Genomic DNA, 10,985 nt, shown 5'->3' on the forward strand with positions numbered 1-10,985 from the left:
GAGCTGCCACTGTACCTTAACGGCACTAAACCCCAATGCAAGCAGCATAACCTACGCCAGCCGCTAAACCCCCAACGCCAGCCACTAAAACACCAACGCCAGACGTTAAACCACCAACGCCAGCCGCTGTCCCAACGCCGGCCGCTGAGCCCCAACGCTAGCCGCGAAATCCGAACATCAGCCGCTAACTTCCAACGCCAGCCGCTAACCGTATGCAGATGATACTAAGACAGGTGGAGTTGCGGGTAATGAAGTAGAGTTTCAAAGTCTTCAGAGAGATTTATGCCAGTTGGAAGAGTGGGCTGAAAGATGGCAGATGGAGTTTAATGCTGATAAGTGTGAGATGCTACATCTTGGCAGGACAAATCAAAATAGGACGTACATGGTAAATGGTAGGGAATTGAAGAATGTAGGTGAACAGAGGGATCTGGGTATAACTGTGCACAGTTCCCTGAAAGTGGAATCTCATGTAGATAGGGTGGTAAAGAAAGCTTTTGGTGTGCTGGCCTTTATAAATCAGAGCATTGAGTATAGAAGTTGGGATGTAATGTTAAAATTGTACAAGGCATTGGTGAGGCCAATTCTGGAGTATGGTGTACAATTTTGGTCGCCTAATTATAGGAAGGATGTCAACAAAATAGAGAGAGTACAGAGGAGATTTACTAGAATGTTGCCTGGGTTTCAGCAACTAAGTTACAGAGAAAGTTGAACAAGTTAGGGCTTTATTCTTTGGAGCGCAGAAGGTTAAGGGGGGACTTGATAGAGGTTTTTAAAATGATGAGAGGGATAGACAGAGTTGAGGTGGAAAAGCTTTTCCCACTGAGAGTAGGGAAGATTCAAACAAGGGGACATGACATGAGAATTAAGGGACTGAAGTTTAGGGGTAACATGAGGGGGAACTTCTTTACTCAGAGAGTGGTAGCTGTGTGGAATGAGCTTCCAGTGAAGGTGGTGGAGGCAGGTTCGTTTTTATCATTTAAAAATAAATTGGATAGTTATATGGATGGGAAGGGAATGGAGGGTTATGGTCTGAGCGCAGGTATATGGGACTAGGGGAGATTATGTGTTCGGCACGGACTAGAAGGGTCGAGATGGCCTGTTTCCGTGCTGTAATTGTTATATGGTTATATGGTTAACCTCCACGACAGTCGTTAAATCCCCAACGACAGCCGTTAAATCCCCAACGCCAGCCGCTAAATGCCCAAAGCCACCGCTCAATGCCCAAGGCCGGCCGCTAAACCCTGCCAGTCGCGAAACTCCAACACCGGCCATGAAACTCCAACACCGGCCGCGAAACCCCAACGCCAACCGCTGCACCAGAACGTCAGCCACTAAACCCCATCAGCCGCTAAAAACCAACGCCAGCCGCTAAACCCCAATGTCAGCCACTAAACCTCATCAGCCGCTAAACCACCAACGCCAGCAGCTGCCCCAATGCCAGCCGCTAAACGCGTTGCTAAATCCGAACGCAAGCTGTGAAATCCCAACTCCAGCCGCTGAACCCCAAAGAGCTGCCGCGGTACGTTAACGCCAGCCGCTAAACCCAAACGTCAGCAGCATAACCAACGCCAGCCGCTAAACCCCGTAGCCAGCCGCTACACCCTAACGCCAGCTGCTAAACCCCAACACCAGCAACTAAACCCAAATGGAAGCTGATAAGGTTCACTTCTTAATAAACAGACAGCTCACAAAAACGTTAGGTAAACCAACAAGCATCACTGATTATCGGCCAGCGGAAGTGACGGGGATACAGCAGTCAAGTAAGCTACAGACACTTGACTTTCCCGTGCTACCACTTCAATTAACAATGAATTGCACGGTACTTTACACTGTGTGTCACTTAATCATATTCCAAAGAGGTTAGTCATGGTCACATCACCTAATCACATTCCAAAGATGGTCACAAGATGCAGCCAATATACATCACTATAGAACGCATCTCTGCTTGTCTCTCTTACCAATTGATAGACACATGAGTATAGAAGCTGGGATGTAATGTTTAAATTGTACAAGGCATTGGTGAGGCCAAATCTGGAGTATGGTGTACAATTTTGGTCGCCAAATTATAGGAAGGATGTCAACAAAATAGAGAGAGTACAGAGGAGATTTACTAGAATGTTGCCTGGGTTTCAGCAACTAAGTTACAGAGAAAGGTTGAACAAGTTAGGGCTTTATTCTTTGGAGCGCAGAAGGTTAAGGGGGGACCTGATAGAGGTCTTTAAAATGATGAGAGGGATAGACAGAGTTGATGTGGACAAGCTTTTCCCTTTGAGAATAGGGAAGATTCAAACAAGAGGACATGACTTCAGAATTAAGGGACAGAAGTTTAGGGGTAATATGAGGGGGAACTTCTTTACGCAGAGAGTGGTGGCGGTGTGGAATGAGCTCCCAGTGGAAGTGGTGGAGGCAGGTTCATTGGTATCATTTAAAAATAAATTGGATAGGCATATGGATGAGAAGGGAATGGAGGGTTATGGTATGAGTGCAGGCAGGTGGGACTAAGGGGAAAAAAATTTGTTCGGCATGGACTTGTAGGGCCGAGATGGCCTGTTTCCGTGCTGTAATTGTTATATGGTTATATGGTTATATTTCAACGGCACCGGTCATTGTCTCAATGTACATTAACCTGAGGCAAGCCCGGGCTTTTCTCTCTCTCTTGGAATACACTGAAGAAGGCGAAATATGCTACAACCTAGTCAAGTATTCCACTATGTATATTTTATATATTTAAATGCATTTAACCTTTTCACAGCCGGTGAACCCCAACAGCAGCCGCTGTACCTCAACACCAGCGGCTGTATCCCAATGGCACCCGCTGAACCCCAACGGCAGCCGCTGAACCCCAACGCCAGCAGCTTAACCAACAACGCCAGCCAATAAATTCCAATGCCAGCCGTGAAACACAACGCCAGCCGCTAACCTCCAACATCAGCCGTTAAACCCCAACGCCAGCTTCTAAACCCCAACGCCAGCCTCTAAACCCCAACGACAGCCTCTAAACCTCAACGGCAACCACTAAACTCCAACACCAGTTGCTAAACCTGAACGCCAGTCGCGAAACCCCAAAGCCAGCCGCTAAACCCCCAACACCAGCCGCTACATCCCAATCGGAGGGGAGGCTGGCTGGACTATGGTGCCTTCCTCACCTTGGTGCCACTGTGTTGTGTTGTGTCGTGGACTTTCTGTGTTTGTGCTTTTTTTTAAATTTCTATTTTTTTTTTATATATGTTTTAATATTTATTATTTATTTATTTTTATGATACTGACTGTAAAGGGAAATTCATTTTGTTGTCTCTAATTGAGACAATGTCAATAAATTTGAATACAATACAATACAATGCCAGCCGCTAAACCACAACAACAGCCGCTAAACCTCAATGGCCGCCGCTTAACCCCAACACCTGCTGCTAAAGCCCAACCCCAGCCGCTAAATCCCAACGCCAACCTCTAAACCCCAATGCCAGCCACTAACCCAACGCCAGCCACTAAACCCCCAACAGCTGCCGCTGTACCTCAACGCCAGCTGTCAAACCCCAACGCCAACCGCTGTATCACAGTATTGTATGGCAACTGCTCTGTCTCCGACCAGAATGCACTGTAGAGGGTGGTGAAAACTGCCCAACGCATCACCGGTTCCTCACTCCCCTTTATTGAGTCTGTCCAAAGCAAATTATGTCAGCATCATCAAGGACTGCTCTCACCCCAGCCACAGTCTGTTTACCCTCCTCCCATCCGGGAGGCGTTACAGGTCTCTCCGATGCCGGACTAGCAGGTTCAGGAACAGCTCCTTCCCTGTGGCTGTTACACTACTTAACCCCTCCCCCACCCCCCACACACACTCCTTCCCTCAGAAAAATTGCACTATTACTAATGTTTGTACATATACATATACAAACAGTAGTAGTAGTGCATTTTTATATTTTACTGCTCATTATTCTATGTTCGCTCTTCTGGGTGAGATGCTAACTGCATTTCGTTGTCTCTGTAATGTACACTGCACAATGACAAGAAAGATTGAATCTGAATCTGAATCTGAATCTGAACTCCACACGGGCTGCAGCTGAGCTCAGGATTGAACCTGAGACCACGAGGCAGCAGCATTAGCTGCTGTACCACCATGCAACGGAGATGGTCCAGGTCTAATCCAATGTGATTCCTGATGTATGAGGGTCAGGGGGAAATTATCTCTCGTCTCCCTTTCCCCTGACTCACAGTCTGAAGAAGGGTCTCAACCCGAAACATCAACTATTCCTTTTCTCCAGGGATGCTGTCTGACCCGCTGTATTACTCCAGCTTTTTTGTGTCTATCTTCGGTTTGAACCAGCGTCTGCAGTTCCTACCTGCACATGACTCCTGATGTGAGCATGGTCTTTAGAAGACATCCAGAGAGCTTCCAGCTTTGCTCCAGTACAATTCCAGCTGTGCTCAGGCATCGTCCCAGGGCTATTTCTGTGTGATTCCAGATGTGCGTCTGTAGGCTTTCAGTATCAACCGTGACCAGGTCTTGCTTTGTGCTGCCTTTGTCCCAGTATCTGCTGACAATTCCCTCCGTCTTCAGCAAGTACCTCAGGAAGTTCCAAATCGCGAGGGCTTATTGTGATCATGGGGTGGTGAGGAGGGGGGGAGAAGAAATGTGAGACAAGGGCCTGGACCAACTAATTCCAGCACAACACGCTCACTGGAAATTCCTCCCCACACTGCTGTCTGCATCAACTGCAAGTTACAGAATGGCGATTTAATCTGATTTGAACTTTTTTTCTCTGTCCAGCTGCCGAGTTCAGATTGCCCACGAGTTAACACGGTAGACATTAAGAGTCACTGAGTTTAACTAATGTTTCAATTTTTAACTTCAACAGTACATATTACTTGTGGAAAACTTTAAACATGTTTGAATTTTTTCAAGAGTTATCAAGTTTCACGGGTACCTGAAATGAAATGATTGAAATGAAATGATTCAATTTATTGTCATTGTCAGTGTACAGTACAGAGACAACGAAATGCATTTTTAGCATCTCCCTTGAAAGGGAGACACAGGGCGTCGCGGTGTGCCCGCGCCTGCCGCCGTACATTCCATTACAGGCAAAGGTGGGTGAAGTGTCTTGCCCAAGGACACAACGACAGTATGCGCTCCAAGCGGGATTTGAACCGGCTACCTTCCGGTCACCAGCCGAACTCTTAGCCCATTGTGCTATCTGTCGCCGCGCCCTTAGCGCCACGAGTCGCTAAGTTGCGTCCACGAGTTCCAACATTCCCGCTACGGCAATTGTACGTGATTACCATGAGTTAAAACATTTTAAACTCGGGGTACCTCGTGGGTCAACTCGCACCGTGAGACAGGGGTTTTAATAAATTGACAGCTCACAAAAACGTTAGGTAAACCAACAAGCATCACTGATCATTAGTATGCAAACTTAAAGCACACGGTATTGGGGGTTCAGTATTGATGTGGATAGAGAACTGGCTGGCAGACAGGAAGCAAAGAGTGAACACCATGATCAGAAATGGCTGGCAGTGACTAGTGGGGTACCGCAAGGCTCAGTGCTGGGACCCCAGCTATTTACAATATATACTAGACTAAGTGGGACCCATTGGGTCCCAGCAACACACGGAAGGGCTGGTCACCAACGCAATATTCCACCTCTCCACCAATTCCAATACTGCTCGCCAGCTGTCTGTTGCACTAGTATGGGTGATGTGGGCATAAGGTACTGGTTTCCAGAGGGCTAGTATAGACAGTATAGACAGAGGCTCGGGACCATTGGAGATAGTGGAGGAGGGTCAGGGCGGTGAGTATATAAATCGAGCGCGGGGCTTGCTTTCACAGAGGCCCGGGACCGTTGGAGAGAGTGGAGGAGTGTCAGGGCTTACCAAAGTCTGTAACGTTCCACACTTCTTAGGGAGGGTTCTGGTGGAAGCCGCTGATTGGTGGAAGCAGACTAGAGGAAGCAGCTGATTGGGTGCAACCTCAGATTAGCATTTCTGCTTTCTGGTTAAAGTTACAGTGAGCTAAGCGTACAGTGCTTTAGTAAAGGTACAGTGAGTTAAGGGTACAGTGCTTTTTGTTTATATAATAAAGGTGCAGTTTAAAGGTCAAGATGGAGCAGCTGTTGTGAGTCAGATACCTGCTGATTTCTCCCAGCAGTTTCTATTGTATTATACTGGTATCAGATCCAGGGTAAGGTGGGAGAATGACAGTCAGAGCAGTGTACTGTTCTGGATGTCAGATGTGGGAGGTGTCGGATGGCCCTCCAGACGTCCACATCTGAACCAGGTGCATCGAGATGGGGCTCCTAAGGGACCGTATTAGGATCCTGGAGCAGCAGCTCGATGGCCTCTGTCTGGTCAGGGAGAGTGAGGAGGTCATAGAGGCGAGTTATAGGGAGGTGGTCACTCCAAAACCACGGGAGAGAGTCACGTTAAGGAAGGGCAAGGGGCAGGGTCAGAGGCAGGGAAGAGTGAGTACTCCAATGTCGGTACACCTTGCAAATAAGTACTCCTGTTTGAGTACGGATGGGGGTGACAGCCTACCCGGGGGTAGCGAGAGCAGACGGGCCTCCAGCACAGAGACCGGCCCTGTTACTCCTGAAGGTAGGGACAAAAAGAAGAGGGCAATAGTAATTGGGGACTCTATTGTTAGGGGGTCGGATAGGCGATTCTGTGGACGCAGTCGGGAGACCAGGATGGCGGTCTGCCTCCCTGGTGCCAAGGTCTCGGACGTGTTTCAACGCGTCCAAGATATCCTGAAATCAGAGGGAGAGGAGCCCGAGGTTGTGATACATATAGGTACCAATGACATAGGAAAAAAAGGGAAGAGGTCCTGAAGGGAGGATTTAGGGAGTTGGGAGGAGAGTGAAGGAAAAGGACCAAAAAGGTAACAATCTCAGGATTACTGCCTGTGCCACGCGACAGTGAGAGTAGGAATGGAGCGAGGTGGAGGATAAATGCATGGGTGAAAGACTGGTGCAGAGGGCAGGGATTCAAGTTTCTGGATCATTGGGACTTCTTTTGGGGAAGGTGGGACCTATACAGAAAGGATGGGGTGCACTTGAATCCGAGGGGGACCAATATCCTCGCGGGGAAATTTGCAAAGGCAGCTGGGGAGACTTTAAACTAGAATGGTTGGGGCGAAGGACTCAAATAGAGAAAGCTAGTAGACAGAATGGGAGGCAGGAAGCAGAAAAGGGAAGCACTCGGACACAAGAGGAGAAAGAAAATGACTTGTTGCCCCACACGCCAGAGATCTGTGTTCAATCCTGTCCTCAGGCACTGTCTGTGTTGAGTTAGCACATTCTACCTGCAAGCTTGTGCGTTTCCTCCCACATCCCAAAGATGCATTGGCTTTGTAGGTTAACTTGTCTCTGTAAAATTGCCCCTAATGTGCAGGGAGTGGGTGAGGAAAGTGGGATAACAGAACTTGTGTGAATGGGTAGACAAAAATGCTGGAGAATCTCAGCGGGTGAGGCAGCATCAACACGAAAAAGAAAGGAAGAGGCAGAGACAGCAGGCTGTGGGAGAGCTGGGAATGGGAGGGGACGGAGGGAGAAAGCAAGGACTACCTGAAATTAGAGAAGCCAATGTTCAAACCACTGGGGTGTAAACTACCCAAGCAAATATGAAGTGCTATTCCTCCACTATGCGGTGGGCCTCACTCTGGCCATGGAGGCCCAGGACAGAAAGGTCGGATTCAGAATGGGAGGGTGAGTTGAAGTGTTGAGCCACCAGATTAGGTTGGTTATTGCAAACTGAGTGGAGGCGTTGTGCAAAGCGATCACCAAGCCTGCGCTTGGTCTCACCGAGGTTGATCATATGCTGAATAATCCAACCACATTTTTGTTTGGAACTGGAAAGAAATAATAGAAATTGCATCCATTGCAACGTGCAAAGAGTTGAGATACTGTATTATAATTTTGCTGCATGTAATTGTGAATATATCATGTCTTAATTGGTGAATATGTTCAGTTTGTGACTTTATTTGAAGCAGAAATAATATGTGAATGCTTCATTGAGCATAATTCTGACTGGTAACTACGCACTTCGTCCGAGCACATTATCACACTCGGCATGCAAGCCGTCTTAATTGACCACCTAAACTGTCATTTAGCAACTTAAAAAGCTGCCTAGGTTGCCCGGCTGACAACAGAGAAAAAATGTGAGAGCCCTGCAAGGTATATAATATTTTTGACACTGAAGTAGGCCTTTCTTACATATACTGTCACAACGCACTGTAGTCTCTAAACAACCCTTCAGTGATTTTCCTTGCCCTCCATTTCAAAATAATAGTGTTTTAAGCCGATAACTCGACATTAGCACTGGCAATACATAAATAAATAAAATATTTCCAGCCCCTTATCTCATTGGCCACACGTGGCAGCAAATCTGGTGGACTCTTCCATCTTCCTCTAGTCATGGGGATGGGGGATTCGGAGGGGCCTCACAAGTGGAACAGCCTAGGTCCTCTCTTCATCTATATTTTGCCCTGCAGTGCTTGCTTGAAGGTTCCCTAGGGCCTACTCCTGCACCTATTATCTATTGTCGATTGACAGCATATCTAGAGATAAGGAATGGGTGACGTTTCAGGTTGAGACCCTTCTTCAGGTGGATATAGGTGAGGAAGACACAAGAAACTGCAGATGCTGGAATCTTGCATTGATGCACAGAATCTCCTGCCCAGAGTAGTAGAATCGAGGACCAGAGGACATGGGTTCAAGGTGAAGGGGAAAAGATTTAATAGGAATCTGTGGGGTAACTTTTTTTACACAAAGGGTGTTGGGTGTATGGAATGAGCTGCCAGAGGAGGTAGTTGAGGCTATCCCAACTTTAAGGAACAGTTAGACAGGTTTAGAGAGATATGAACCAAACGCAGGCAGGAGGAACTAATGTAGCTGGGACATGTGGTCGGTGTGGTTGGAGAGCCTGTTTGCAGACTGCATTATTGTATGACTCTAACGCAAAGTGCTGGAGTAGCTCGGCGGGTCAGGCGGCACCTGTGTGGAGAACATGGATAGGTAACGTTTCAGAGTGTTGGAGTAACTCGGAGGGTCAGGCAGCATCTGTGGAGAACATGGATAGGTGACGTTTTGGGTCGGAAACCTTCTTCACGTTGACAGACGAGGGAGTGATTGGCAGATGAGTGGAGTAAGTGACAGAGGCGAGAGGAAATAAGGAGATAAAGGGGTGTGAGATAAAGAGAGAGGAATGTATATGTACATTTGACATTGGTCAAATAGTATTTGGAGTATTGCATACATTACAGGCTGATGTGGAGGCTTTGGGGAAGGTGCAGAGATGGTACACTAGAATTATTAAAAAACAAGGAACTGCAGATTACAAAAAAGGACACAAAATGCTGGAGAAACTCAGCGGAACAGGCAGCATCTCTGGAGAGAAGGAATGAGTGACATTTCTGATCGAGACTGAGGAGGGTCTCGACCAGAAACGTTATCCATTCCTTCCAACATTTTGTGTCCACATAAACAGCGCCTATCCACGTGGCGGTGTGCCAGCAGGCTGGAGGAATGGGCAAAGGCCTTGCCACAGAGTGGGCAGCTGAAGGGGCGCTGGCTGGTGTGGAATCGCCGGTGCTCCAGCAGATGGTCAAGGTGAGTGAAGCCCTTACCACAGACGGTAAGGGGAATGGACGCTCACAGCGGTGGGTATGACGGTGCTGCCACAGCCGTGCCACATTCAGCACACACTAAGGGTCTCTCTCCGGTGTGTATCCGCTGGTGCTCCTGCATTCTCTGTGCGCTCTTGAAAAGCTTGCCGCAGTGGGAGCAGCCGTTCGCCAGCGTGGGCCAGTGCTGCCAGCAACACCCACGAGCTGTCAAACACCTCACCGCAGTACGGGCAGTCTTAGGGCTGGCCACTGGTGTGGACGCGCGAGTGAGACAGGGCGTGGGAGGCCATGGAAAAACGCTCTCCACACACCGTGCTGGGGATGGGACGGTCGCCGGCATGCACCTGCTGGTGGGACAGCAGCCTGGTGGAGTTGATGAAGCCCTTGCCGCAGACGCTGCAGGTGAAGGGTCGCTCACTGCTGTGCACTCGCCGGTGATCCACCAGCCCCGACAACCAGACAAAGCTCTTGCTGCAGTTGGAGCAGCCAAAGGGCCTCTCGCCGGTGTGGGTGCGCTGGTGGGACAGCAGGTTGCTGGAGCGGCTGAAGCCCTTGCCGCACTGGGCACAGGTGAAGGGACGCTCGCCGGTGTGGGTGCGCTGTTGCCTCAGCAGGATGGAGGAGCGGGTGAAGCCCTTGCCGCACTGGGTGCTGGTGAAGGGGCGCTCGTCGGTGTGGGTGCGCTGGTGCTCCAGCAGGTCGTTGGAGCGGATGAAGCCCTTGCCGCAGTCGCTGCAGGTGTAGGGGCGCTCCCCAATGTGCATGTGCCTGTGGATCTTCAGGCCCTTGGACGACTTTAAGCCTTTGCCGCAGTCAGAGCAGGTGAAGGGCCGCTCACCCTTGTGCACTCGCCGGTGATCCCACAACCCTGCCGACTGCGAAAAGCTCTTGCCGCAGGTGGAGCAGCCATAGGGCTTCTCACCCGTGTGCACCCGCCGGTGGTCTTTCAGGTCCTTCGCCGTCTTGAAGCGCTTGCTGCAGTCGGAGCAGTCGAAGGGGCATTCTCCTGTGTGAACCCGCCGGTGGGTCTCCAGCTGGCTCGGCTTCTGCCAGGCCTTGCCACACACGTCGCACTCATAACGCTTCTCCTTGTTGTGCCCCGTCATGTGGTCTTCCAACGAAGCTCAGCCCATCGAAGCTCAGCCCGCCCACCGAGCACCCTGGCCGCCCCCAATGGCCGCTTACGTCCCCGTCTCTCCGTCCATAGCAACTGCTAAACCCTGCAGGAGGGGAACGCAGAGGATCAACAAGCTGGCAAACAGGACATTACTCAAGTCAAGTCGTCAATTTCATTTCTATAGCACATTGAAAAACAACTCTCGTTGACCAAAGTGCTTTACATCAGTGCAGGTACTAACTTGCTACATAC

The 10,985-nt window shown here is 49.3% G+C and overlaps 1 protein-coding gene across 1 annotated transcript; it reads right to left on the minus strand.

Annotated features, from left to right (window-relative positions):
* Positions 1-1,388: 1,388 nt before the first annotated feature.
* On the minus strand, positions 1,389-10,752 carry LOC129715754 (gastrula zinc finger protein XlCGF67.1-like). The gene is made up of 2 exons (XM_055665610.1): positions 10,299-10,752; positions 1,389-1,537 (listed from the first exon to the last, which is right to left on the minus strand). Exons 1-2 carry the CDS (start codon positions 10,720-10,722, stop codon positions 1,389-1,391), a joined length of 573 nt encoding a protein of 190 aa, XP_055521585.1. The 5' UTR covers positions 10,723-10,752.
* Positions 10,753-10,985: the final 233 nt, after the last annotated feature.

The sequence above is a fragment of the Leucoraja erinacea genome, unplaced genomic scaffold (genome assembly GCF_028641065.1).
Source record: "Leucoraja erinacea ecotype New England unplaced genomic scaffold, Leri_hhj_1 Leri_137S, whole genome shotgun sequence".
In the NCBI taxonomy this organism is placed as follows: Eukaryota; Metazoa; Chordata; class Chondrichthyes; order Rajiformes; family Rajidae; genus Leucoraja; species Leucoraja erinaceus.